The 13227-nt window shown below is 42.3% G+C and overlaps 1 protein-coding gene and 1 pseudogene across 3 annotated transcripts in view; one reads left to right on the top strand and one right to left on the bottom strand.

Annotated features, from left to right (window-relative positions):
• Hibch (3-hydroxyisobutyryl-CoA hydrolase) overlaps positions 1-13227 on the top strand; it is a 66717-nt gene that overhangs the window by 37340 nt on the left and 16150 nt on the right. For all 3 annotated transcript variants that reach the window (XM_051153784.1, XM_051153783.1, XM_051153785.1), the window contains exons 7-9: positions 1445-1523; positions 8707-8852; positions 11175-11261. In XM_051153784.1, coding sequence (XP_051009741.1) covers positions 1445-1523; positions 8707-8852; positions 11175-11261 — 312 coding nt within the window. The remainder of the gene's footprint in view (positions 1-1444; positions 1524-8706; positions 8853-11174; positions 11262-13227) is intronic.
• Positions 3962-6402, bottom strand: LOC127196646 (SWI/SNF-related matrix-associated actin-dependent regulator of chromatin subfamily E member 1-like; annotated as a pseudogene).

Raw genomic sequence — 13227 nt, 5'->3', positions numbered from 1 at the left:
GTGCCACGGTTGTTGTTGGGCCGTGGTTCAGTCACTGCTGGCAAAGGAGGGGATTCCCGGGGTAGATAGATTCCATGTAGAAGGCAAAGGCTTTTCTTCTAGCTCTTCTTCATTTCAGAATTACATGTTTACTGGAATTTGTGTGTGTATGTGCTTACATGTATGTACATGTATGTACCTATGTACTGTATGCATGCATATATGTATGTATGTATGTATGTATGTGTGTGTATACATATAGACACATGCACACACTTATGTATGTGACATGAAAGCTGAAGGGGGATAAGGGGAAAAGGTGACCAAGGAGGGTGGAGGATGGAGGTTGTCTTAGGGCTTCTGTTGCTGCAACAAAAAGCAAGTTGGGGGGAAAGGATTTGAATTATGCTTCCACATTCCTGCTCATTATTGAAGGAAGTCATGACAGGAGCACACACAGGGCAGGAAGCTGGAGGCAGAAGCTAATGTAGAGGCCATGGAGGGGTGCTGCATACTGTTGCTCCTGTGGCTTACTCAGCCTGTCTCCTTATAAAAATTCAGGACCAGCAGCTCAGGGATGGCACCAACTATAGCAGGCTGGGCCCTGCACATCAATATCAAACTAGGAAAATGCTGTTCAGCTGGATCTTATGGAGGGGCTTTCCCAACTGAGCCTTTCTCCTTTCAGATAACTCTAGTTTCTGTGTCAAGTTGACTTAAGACTAACTAGCACAGTGGTGGAATGAAGTAAATATGATTGAGATAGTGATCTTCGTAAGAAATGTCATCATAAAACCCATTATTTAGTACTACAAACTTAATTTTTTAATTGGACAGTCAATTGAAGGTACGAAATGTTGAAGTTTTAGAGGAAAGGTCCAGTGACAGCAGTCAGCATAACAGCCATAGTTGGTCTTCACATGCATTTCTGTTCCTAGCATTTGCTGTTCTCAATGTGTGCCCTTTTCAGCCTCCTTCATCAAGTCTGAGATAGACTTTCAAACCAATTTAGAGGAGTCGGATAGTTGGTCTCATTAAATGCTGCATGTGAAAATAATAATGTGGCTAATTTTATTTTATGAAACAGGTAAGTAAATATTCTTTTAAATTTTTTTTTGTAATAAATCATGCTTTTTTGGTTACTAGTACCAATAATAAGCAGTTCTTGGCTTCCTGGAAGAGTCAGTGTCCTGTAATGCCCAGAAGGATGAGAGCACAACACAGATTGCTGACAGAAACGACCCATGTGGGAGTAGACAGACCTCCCACATGAGAGATGCCTGTATTGTGTCTAGCAAATTCATCTGAAACTGTGAGGCGTAGGGCTTCCTTCCAGCCCACATGCTGAAACAAATTGCTATAGAATATAGAGATAATGTCAAACTTACTTTCTCTGTAATACTTGTGTGTTAATGCTTTTAATTTTTACCATATTTTAAGGCATTTTTTCCCCTTATTTTCCTAGGGAGTTGGTCTTTCAGTTCATGGGCAATTCCGAGTGGCTACAGAAAGGTCTGTCTTTGCCATGCCAGAAACGGGAATAGGTAAAAATACCAGAAAGTTTTTGTAATTACTTTTGAATTACATTCCTTTACTATATTTTAAATATTTTAGATATGTACATATGGAGCCAAAAGAATCCATGTGAGATACAACAATAAAAATTTTTTTAAAAGATACACTATGTTAGCTCAGTTATTATATATCATATAAGAATATTTATCTGAAGATATTAGCACCCTGTAGATAAGGGAAAATTTCCTCACATTTCCATCTGTAACATGTTGAGCATTTCATAGATCAATGTTACTATTTTCTGTGCAAAAGAGAGTTGTTCCCGTAGGGTTTGTTGAAAGGGCTCTTGTTTCTTCACTGAATGGCCTTTGTCTCTGTCAAATGGCTGTGCCGCCCATGTTGGTCACCAAGTGTCATGCTGTCTTGATTGCTCTTGCCTTATAGTAACTCTTGAAATCAGGTAGTGATAACCTCCCAATTTTATCTACTCCCCAGATTTTTCAGTTACATAGATCATGAGTATTTCTGTATAAAGTTTAGTTTGTAAGTTCCAACAAAAATGCCTCCTGTTAATGTATTTGGCAAATCTATAGTCTATCAATTAGGCAGAATTGACTTACTTCATGTGTGTGTTCTATGTGTGTGTATTTGTGTGAGGAGGGTGTGTGCACATGCATACTGTGTGCCTGTGCATGTGGAGGGGAGAGGTCTGGCTTCGGTGTACTTCTCTGTTGCTCTCTACCTTATTCTTTGAGATGGGTCTTTCATTGAATCTGAAGCTAGCTCATGTAACTAGACTGACCAACAACCTGTGTCCACCTTCTCAAAATTGGGATTGCAGGCATGTGCCACCACACCCAACTCTCGACACGGGTGCTGGGTATCTAAGCTCTGGTACTCATGTTTGCACGGCAAACACTTTGCCAACTGAAGCATCTCTTCAGCCCAGGAATTGGCATCTTGGTGAGATGTGAGTAAGTGAATTTTTCAGTTTTATTCTATCCAAAGTTTTATAGTATGAAGGTCTGACACATACATTACTAGAATTCTGTCTATTTCCTATTGCTTGATATTGTAGATAATGTTTTTCATTTTTTAATTGAAACTGTTTTTTCCATAGGAAAATTTTGTGTTTTCCCCTTCCTCAACTTCTCCCAGATCCCAGAATCCTTACCACTTAAATTTATGCTCTCTCTTTCTTTCCTTCAAAAAGAAAAAAAAGCATAAAAACAAAATAGACAAACAAGCCCTCTGCACAAAAACATAAAATAAAAATCAAAACAAATCTTTCTTTCAAAAAGAAAAAGACAAAAATGAAAATAAAACAAAAGATAGATAATCCCTCCACACAAAAAAACATAAAACCAAAAATCAAAACAAACAGGTAAAAGACCAATAAAGAAAGAAAAAAAAAGTTAAAGCAAAGAAAATGAAACAAAAGTCCACAAGAATACCATTGAGTTCATTTGGTAGTGACCCGTACCCCAGGCCTGGGCTACCCTGCGTGGTGGTTGACATGCCCAGTGACATTCCACTGAAGAAAGCTGATGTTCCTGCCCAGCAGGTCTCAGTGCAGTTAGCTTTTTCAGGGTTGTGACCACTTGCCCATCTCAGTGCTGAGACCCCCATATAGCCTGAACCAATACCAGTCTTGTGCAGGTGGCTCTCGGCTCTCTGAGTTCATATGTGCATTAGTCCTGTTGTGTCTTGGAGTCATCCTCCGCCTCTGCTCTCCACAGTCTGCCTCCTCTTCTTTAGATCCTGAGCCTCGAGGAAGAGGGGTTTGGTAAAGCTGTCCCATTTAGGGCTGAATGTCCCAAAGTGTCTGTCACTCTGCACATTACTTCCTCCTTGGGAGCTCCTCTTCTCCTCCCTTATGCTTTACTGGGCACCAGCCTCTGTGGTCATTCAGATTACAGTCCAGATATCGAAAGCTTGCAAGCTAACATCTGCGTATAAGAGAAAACATTGTATGTGTCTTTTGGGCTCTGGTCACCTCACTCAGAATGATTATTTTCTAGCTCCATTGTGTAAATGTACCACATTTTCATTATCTGTTCATCCATAGGTATTTGCAGTTATAGTTGTTACGAATAGAGCAGAAATGAACATGGTTGAGCAAGTGACTTTGTGGTAGCATAAGGTGTCTTTTGGCTGTTATGCCCAAGAGTGGTTTACCTCAATCTTCACGTATTGATTTCTGTCATACTAAGGAACCGCCACATTGATTTATATAGTGGCTGTACAAGTTTGCACCTTCACCATCAATGATGAAGTATGCCCCTTTCCCCATATCCTTGCCGGTATGAACTATCATTTATTTCATTGATCTTGGTCATTCTGATAGGTGTAAGATGAAATCTCAAAGTAGTTTTAATTTATATTTAATGTTTTTCACCATTCAAACCAAGAAAACATTTTTTTTTTCATTTAAAAAAGTTTTAGGACACATAAAACAAGGCAATATTTATTCCTTATTCTCATCTTCTGGCATGGGTCTGTGGATGGCTCCCCTACTGTTGCACTGTTGCTCTCTGCACAGCGTTACTGTCACCGGTCCCTTCCACCTCCATGCTGTCAACCCCTCCTGCCTTCTTCACCGTTCTGCTGCCCCTCTGATGTTTCTTCAGGGTGTGTCTGTCTGTCTCCATCGGGATGTTCTCCTCATCTTTCTTTTCCTCTGCTTTGTTCACCACTTGTTCTTGTCCTGACTGCGCTCAGCTTGCTCCGCTGCCTCCTCCTCCCTCTCCTCCTGCCCTTTTCAGGCCTGTTCTTCCACCTGTGAAATGTCAGCTGCACATTTCTCCATGTCTACTTCTACCTTCAGACCGCACAACCTTTTAACTTCCTTGTTTCCAGGAATTTCCTCTTCTTTTCCTGGTGTTGCTCCTCTATCTGAAGAAGGTCAGCTTCTAGTTTCCACTGATGCACCATTAGGGACTGGCCCTGTCACTTGAGGTACTGCATTCTAGCTATACTCTCATGGAGGAGCTCACTGACGAGGCGGTGGTTTCTCTGGAAACAGGCGGTGGCTGTACGCTTCGTTGAAAAGCCATGGTCATAATCATCTGGCTCCTCAGCAGGCTGACGCTCATATCAGGCTCTCCTTTCTCCATGCAAGACTGTCTCTGTCCACTTTCTTCCTCTAATGCAGCATCTGCCTGGCTTTTTGCATTAATACACACAAGGCGTGCAGGGGAGCTGTGAGAGGCCTTCATAGGCTCATTGTACTCCACCTTTTCTGCTTCGCATTCATTTAAACATTCTTGCTTCTCTTCATCAGTGAGATCTCGCCACATGCCGCCAATAATCTTGCCAATCTCCCACAACTTTAGGTCAGGGTTGGAAGCCTTTACTTGGTTCCAGACCTTTCTGCTGTACCTCATGCAGGGCAGCTGTGGCTTCTCCGGTGGCTCTGGAGACACCGCAGGCTGAAAAGGTGCCCACAGCTGGGTTTGGCCTCTCTGTGTAATTTATATTTTCTAATGACTAAGGATGTTGAGCATTTCTTTACATGCTTCTCAGCCATTTGTGTTTCGTTTTTGAAGAACTCTATGCTTAATTCTGCACCTTACTTTTAAAATTGGGTTATTTGTTTTGCTAATGTTTAGATTGGCTTGTTTTTGTTTTTAGTTCTTTATATCTTCTAGTACTGACCCTCTATCAGATATACCAATTACTAATGATTTTCACCCATTTTGTAGGCTGATACTTCGCTGTATAGAAACTTTTCAATCTAATGAGGTCTCATTTATTAATTGTTGATCTTAGAGCCTCTGTTATCAGTGTCCTGTTCAGAAAGTGCTTTCCATTGCCAAGGAGTCCAAGGCTATTTCCCACTTTCTCTTGTATCAGATTCAGAGTATGTGGTTTTCTGTTGATATTCTTGATCTGTTTGGACCTGAGTTTTGTGCAGAGCGATAGGGATCTATCTGCATTTCATTACAAGCCGACGCCCAGTTTGGCCAGCACCATTTGTTGAAGATGCTATTTTTTCTCCAGTGTGTATTTTTGATGACTTTGTTAAAATTCAGGTGCCTATAGGTGTGTGGGCTTATGCCTTTATTTCTTTATATAAACTTCGGGACAGGGTATTATAAGTGACTCAGGCACCCATCCAAAGGCCTGCACAGCCTTTGAACCTGTGATCCTTCTGTGCCTGCCTCCGCCTTAGCTACAAGTATAGACCTGTGCATTAAGCCCTGCTGTTTGTTCATTTTAAATTATTTTAATTTAGTTTCCATTTCTGCATTTTAAACTTTCTCCTTTCTGCAAAGTCTAATCTGCTCTTATCATTTCTAAATATTTTTCAGTGTATGCATTAATCTATGTAAATGTGATTTGAGTTGCTAAAACTGTAAGTTCTCTGTCTCTATACTTTTTGAACATATGATCAAATTCTTACATTTATGTCAGTTTCAATTGATTTAGTTTCACTATGCATTGCATTTTTATGCCATATTACATGTCTAGTTTTTTGTTGTTGTTGTTGTTGTTTTTCTCTTTGAAATAGGGTCTTTGTGGACTAGACTGTCCCACAAGTGCAGGGACTAAATGTGCGCACCACTGGATGGCTGGTGTGCTGCCTAGTTTTATGAGTTTTCTGTCAACCTGAGACAAGCTAATGTTCCCTGAGAGGAAGAATCCCCAGCTAAGAAAATGCCACCATAAGATGGGGCTGTAAGCAAATCTGTAGTGACTGGACGGCCCTGGGTTCTATAACAGAGCAGGCTGAGCAGGCCATGGAGATGAAGCCAGTCAGCAATACCCTCTGTGGCCTCTGCATAGGCTCCTGCCTCCAGGTTGCTGCCCTGTTTGAGTACCTGCCCTAATTTTCTTCAGTGATGGACTATGGCTGTGGAAGTATAAGCCAAACAAACTCCTTCCTTCCCAAGTTACTTTGGCCATGGTTTTATCATAGCAATAGTCCCTAACTAAGATACTAAGACGCTAATAATTTTTTTTTTTTTTTATCTTAAATGCAGCTTTTGTTTTGTTAGGTGTTGCATACTTCTGAAAGGTTTTTATTGTTTTGGAGTTTTCCCCCCTCCCTCGCTAGCTTGTTCGGCTCCACCCCTTTCTTTTTGTTGGTACTATGTAGCCCCGACTAGTCCTGTCTGGCCTTGAGTTTACAGAGATCTGCCTACCTGTACTTCTTGATGGCTGGCATTCAAAGTGCACCATCACTCCTGGTATTTAAGGTTTTCAGTTCTTACAGATGTTCTTATACTTTCTTCTAGGATGAATGCAGTTGCTCGGAAACCCTTTGGTCTTGTTAGATGTTTTGGGTTTGGTTGGTTTTGTTTTAATGTAGGATGAGGACAGTACTTTAAGCTACTGTTAATTATTTCCTTGTACAGAGGCAAGATCTTCCTTTGTGCCTCCCAGTGTACAAACTCTTGCTCTTCATCTTGTTGGTGGGCCCCATATTCTCAGGCCTCTCTGACTTTCTACTTAGTTCTTGGTATCCATCGCCTAGGCTCAGACCCTTTCCTCACACTGTACTGATGAGCTCTACCTTGAGCCTCTGGTCAGGAGGCCTGAGGAGTAACTATGGATAGCACCAAACTGTTACATGTGTGCTTTGGAGTGGAGGCTGATCAGAAAAGAAACATTGTAGTTGAAGGGATGTGAGTCCAAAGCTTTGTGGCTTTGCTGTGCAGAGATGCTTACTAGCCATGTGACTGTATAGAAGACAGATCTAGAGTTTGGTATTGGAGGGGAAAGGTACAACTGGCTTTGAGACTGTTTGTCAACATGAGCCTCTTGGACAAAACCGTAGGCTGATTGGCTTAAAATGCACATTGATTCTCGCATTTCTAAAGGCATAAAGCCAAGATCAAGGTGTTAGTAAGCTTGGTTTCCCCTGATTCTCTTCCCTTAGCTTTTAGATGGCCACCTCCTTGCCACATCTTCAAATGGCCTCTGTGTGTGTATATCTTCCTGTAAGGATAGTTCTGTTGGGTTAGGGCATCCCCCTTGCAGTCTGACATACCTAAAGCTCAGTCTGTATGTAATGCAGTTACATTGTGGGCTAAGGCTTCAACATACAGACTTGGGCTCCAATTCTGTCAGTAACAGATTAAACAGCACATAGGTTTTGTTGTTGTTGTTTTAAGCCACAGAAGTCAAGGAAAATAACCATAGGTGGACATCTTAATAGTCACTGCGTAGTCTGCATTGTCTCTGTAGAACTTTGAGATCAAGCCAAGTAGAAACAGTGAGGTGAAAAGAAGGGCTCACTGTGTGTCGAGGCCTGGGTCCATGCCTTGTAGGATAAGGGAATGTTTTAGGGTAGGAGACTCTTCCTGTGTTCAGAATGCCACTGAGGATCCTGTAAGTAGGTGAGTGTTGGGCAGGTGAAGAGACAAAAGCAACTGGGGTTTAGAGGGTGATCATAAGAGATGTAACTAAAAAGTGTTTGGACATTTATGACCTGATTAAGATGGATGTTTTACTCTAAGAGAAAATGCAGTCACTGGAAAAAAATAAGAAATGTAAAATAAGACTGATCAGGATTCGTGTTTTAAAATATCACACTTCCTGAGCATGGTAACCCATACCTCTAATCCCAGTACTAGGGAGGTTCTGGCTGAGGAAAGAGATCACAAATTCAAGGCCAATCTGGGTTACTCTGTAACATTCTCTCTCAAGTTAACAACAGAACAGTTCTGTGCATACTGTTTGGAAAGCAAACCTTTTGTCAGTTGCATTGGGTGTTGTTTTTAAGTACCATCCACCTTTTGTTTTGAGACATGGTCTCTCCCCTGGCCTGGAACTCAACAGTCAAACTCACCTAGCTGGCCTGGAGCTCAGCAGTCAAGCTCACCTAGCTGGCCTGGTTCCTCTCTGCTGTGTGCTTGCCCAGCTCTGTGGTTGCGCTCAGATGCTGCTACATTTGGGTTTAAAACATTGAGTTCTAGGATCAAACTCAGTCCCTGACTAAGCCATCTACTCCTAACATACAAGGCATTCTACAGTCACATACTTTACTGACTTCTAGAGCAATAAGATGCAAAGGTTTTGAAAATTTTCCAAAATAAGTTAACAATTTACAACATTTTTGTGTGATTTGAGTTCATCGTATAGCATATAACCTAATATTTGTAGTACAGATTCACAGTCTGTACAGAAATGGCTCAGTGAATACAAGAGACTATCTTGTTAGAATTATTCTGTTAGACTTATTATTTTTGCTATACTTAATTGCAGGGCTATTTCCTGATGTGGGTGGAGGATATTTTTTGCCAAGACTTCAAGGAAAACTGGGTTACTTCCTTGCACTGACTGGATTCAGACTAAAAGGAAGAGAAGTACACAGAGCAGAAATTGCCACACACTTTGTAGATTCGGACAAGGTAATTGGGTGTGTGCTGAGAGTGATTGCGATCACAGGGTTTTGTTGGGTATGGGTGTGAATGTTAAACGTATTGCTTTCGCTGTGGGACCTTGGAGAAAGTACTTAACACACACACACACACACACACACACACACACACACACACACGCAACTTACACACACTCATACTCACTCACTCACACACTCCTTGACCTTCCCTTTTCTCCTCCTCCTTGGACAGCTGAAATTTAAGATCCTCTTGCATTCACCTTTCCAGGGTTGAGAACATTAGTGTGTGCTCCTGTCACCCTGCCTAACAAAATGCCTAAGCTTTCTCTCTCTGTTTCTGCCAGCAAAATGTAGATAGTGGTGCCTGAGCTGGTACCTTTGGAGGAGAGTTCTAAACAAATAGTGTTGGTTTAACAACAAAATAGTACTCAACTTAAAAAAAATCTGGTATGTAAAACCAAAATTTGTATATTAAAATGATGAGGTTTTTTTTTTTTTTTTTTTTTTTAACCCTGAGGGAAGAATGTTCTAGAACAAAGGAAGGAATGTTATAAAATGATATTTGGAAGTGTATGTTATATGGTTAGGTTAATAATTGACATGTAATAACCCTTGGATTTTTAACTGTTGATTTGTTTGGATAGTTTCACTATGTAATCTAGCCTGAGCTTGAACTTCTGCTTCTCCTGTCTCAGTCTCCCAAGTGCTAACATTCCAGATATGTCCCAATATCCCAAATAATTCACATTTCAACACAGCTGTGTGAGTGTACGTGCGTGCATGCGTGTTTAGAGTGAACCATTGTGTCTACCTGCCCAATTTCTAGCATTCTTCTGTGCAGGGCACTAATACCAGAGACTACACTGGCCATGGCTTTGTTGCATGGTATGATTCTCTGATCTGATACACCATCTCTGCCTAACGGTCATTGGTATAGTTAGAGAGCATAAGAATGTACTTTTTGGCTCCGTTCTCTTTATGAACTTTATATTTAGTAGTGCTTAGTAAATCTTGGTCCTATTGCTCACACTGATACACACTCTACAAAATATATGAAGGTTACCCCAGCCGAAATTTTACTTCCTTCTCCATGCTGTGGTCACGTTGAGTGGGCATCTATCTTATCATTCCATGGTCCTCTCTGAAAGGACAGTGATAATTATTGGGATTTAGTCAAGGTCAGGAGGAAACTGGTTCACAGCCTGCATGTTGCTTTGTCATTTGCCCAGGAATATTTCGTGCAGCAGGTAAGCATCTATTCTCAAGGCATACAGAGAACGGACATAAGTGCACAGGGGGACAGGTTACACATGGGACAAAAGCATACAACCACCTGCCTACTCTAGCATAGTTAAAAGTGTGAGAAGATAGTTGGGTGTGTACAAAACTATACTAAAGGCTTGGTATTGGAACAGAAGATTACATATTAGAAAGAGCTAGAGGTTTTCCTACAGGTTGCAGTTTGACCTTAAGGTGAGTGTTGCTAGAAGGGGCATTTCAAATGGGACAAGAGTAAATTTCCCACTTGGTTAGGAAAATATTGGTTGTGTTTTGGAAGCAGTAGAAAGTCCCCTTTGGCTACAAAATCATGTGTGCAGATTAGACAGAGATGGCTGTGGGCTGTGTGATGGTACTGTGTGTGCTCTGTCTTAGTAAGGGTTTCTGTTGCTGTGAAGAGACACCATGACCACAGCAGCTGTTATAAAGGAAAACATTTAATTGCAGCTGGCTTGTACGTTCAAAGATTTAGCCCATTATTATTAATGGCAGGAAGCACGGCAGTGTGCAGGCAGACATGGTGCTGGAGAAGGAGTCAAGAGCTCAACATTAGCAGGCAGCAGGAGGAAAGTAAAACATTGGGCCTGGCTTCAGCATTTGAAACCTCAAAGCCCACCCTCAGTGACACACTTCCTCCAACAAGGCCATTCCTCCTAATACTGCCACTCCCTGCGTCCTGAGCATTCAAATCTATGAGTCTATGGGGCACCTTCCTTCTCAAACTACCACAGCCCCCACAAGTTGTCTGACATTCTACTTAAGGTTAATTTATTATGAAATGTATGCATAGGATCTTTCAAAGACTTGTCACTTGTCCTGTTTCAGTTCTGCAGGAGGAAATGACAAGCTTGTCTCACAGCACAGGGCTCCTTCCTTTCTGTCTTGTCCGTCCTTGAGAGGTAGATTTGCTATGTGGTAATATCTGCATGTAACAGCAGTCAGGTTTCTTTCAGGGTTATGTGGAGAGAGCACAGGTTATAAGATAAGAGTCCTAAGGGGGATCAAAGCTTCCTGTGCTTCTCAGAGCTCCATGTCTTGTTTTCTTTCCTCTCAGTTGCACATGTTGGAGGAGGAGTTGTTAGCCTTGAAGTCACCTTCAGCAGAGGACGTTGCAGGTGTCTTAGAAAGCTACCATGCCAAGGTAAGTAGGTGTCAAATTATAGGGAGACTAAAATGCTTAAACATGAGCAGCTGGTGAGCATTGGTTTGTGGATATAAAAAGCATACTGAGGATCATTGACTTTAAAGCTTGGTGCGGATTCTGGAGCTTTAGTGTGGGCTAGCCATCAGAAACCTGCCCGGTCCTGTGCAACTGCACAGCTTGTCTTTTGAACTTAAGTGCTGGCCTTGGAAGGAGGCTTTGCAAAGGCCTTTGTACTGCTCTGGCCCTTCCTTCTGTGACAGGGCTTCAATGTTCAGACCACTTGTGGAGCTGCTAAAGTGGAAGGATAATAATGAAATATGCTACAATGTTTAATTTCTTAGCTATGTTACCTAAGTTGTCTTTTTAATTAATTTATTTATTAATTAATTTACATCACTATCAAAACTCCCCCTCCCTCCTCTCTTCCTAAGTCCTCCCTCTCACTTCCCCTTCCCCCATCTTCCAGTCTTCCTTCTCTCCTCAGAAAAGGGGAGGCCTCCCAAGGATATCACCCACCCCTGGCCTCGGCACATCTTCTTCTGTTTCTACAAGGCAACTCAGGGGAAAGGGGTCCAGAGGCAGGTAACAGAGTCAGAGACAGCCCCTGCTCCTGCTGTTAGAGGCCCCACATGAAGACCAGCTGTGCCTCTGTTAGATATGTGCAGGGGGCCTACGGATGTCCCACACATGTGCTCCCTGTTTCCTGGTTCAGTCTCTGTGGGTCCTTATAGTTAATTTTGTAGGTTTTCTTGTGGTGTCTTTGACCTCTCTGGCTCCTTCAATCCCTCCTTTCCCTTGTCCACAGGAGTCCCCAAGCTCCGCCTAATGTTTGGCTGTGGGTCTCTGCAACTGTTCCCATCAGTTGCTGGGTGAACTTCTCTGATGACAGTTATGCTAGGCTGCTGTCTGCAAGTATAGCAGAATATCATTTGTCAGGGGTAGCTGCCTCTCATGGCATGGGTCTCAGTTTGGGCAGTCATTGATTAGCTTGTCCCTCAAATTCTGCTCCATCTGAACATTTTGTATGCGGGACAAATTGGGTCTAAGGTTTTGTGGCTGCATTGGTGTCCCAATCCCTCCGTTGACCTAAATTTTTTTATAAAGGCCCAAATTAGGGGTTTGGGAAGTAGTAACTTGGTCTGTAAAGTGCATGCTGCATAGGCCTGTAAGAACCTGGAGTTGATCCCTAGTACCCACTTACAGGTGCTATTTATAAAACTAGATACAGAACACTTGTAACTCCAAAGCTGGGAAGGTGGAGACAGGAAAACATATACACACACAAATGCACAAAGCCAAGAATCCTTAAACAATCACAATCGAATGCATAGATCTCCCTAAAATTGTAGTAAAGAAAGAAAAACAGTATAGATTCATGAAGTCACATAAAATGAAAGAAAACAACAGTACAAGTGAGATATCAGTACAATGACAGCTTTAAAGGAGAAGGCTCTCACTTAGACGTGAGACTGTGGCACATTCCTCCCTCAGCATGGAAAGCCAGCTGGAGCTGCCTGAGTCCCGCAGAGAGCCCTTTAAGGAGCCATGAACCTCTGAAGACCTGCTCACTGGGCAGAGCAGAGCACAGTGGTAGTGTTTGCTCAGCATGGGCCAGCATTTCTTCAGCATTGCAAAGAATAAGGAATAGTAGGAGAGGGAGAAGAACTGAGGAAAGGAAGGGCTGGTAGTCAGCTGGAGAGACCTAGAAACAGGGCAGAGGTGGAGAGTGGTATGCAATAGGAAAAAAATCAGAAATTTCTTACAAGTTTTAATAAGTGCAGCTAAACCTCCAACAAGTCTAGTCAAGGGCCAGGGGTGGGTGAGGTGCTGTACAGAAGAGAGACACTAGGAAGACCTGTACGCATTTAGCTGCAGGCTTGACAGCCGATGTCTGCCATCCTTCTCCCAAGCACTGGCACTCAGGGAGCCCCTCTGACACATGGAGGTACATGCCCGATCATGG

The sequence above is a fragment of the Acomys russatus genome, chromosome 12 (genome assembly GCF_903995435.1).
Source record: "Acomys russatus chromosome 12, mAcoRus1.1, whole genome shotgun sequence".
NCBI classification, from domain to species: Eukaryota; Metazoa; Chordata; class Mammalia; order Rodentia; family Muridae; genus Acomys; species Acomys russatus.
Note: the sequence above shows the minus strand (reverse complement) of the source record. Positions and strands in the feature narration are given on the sequence as shown.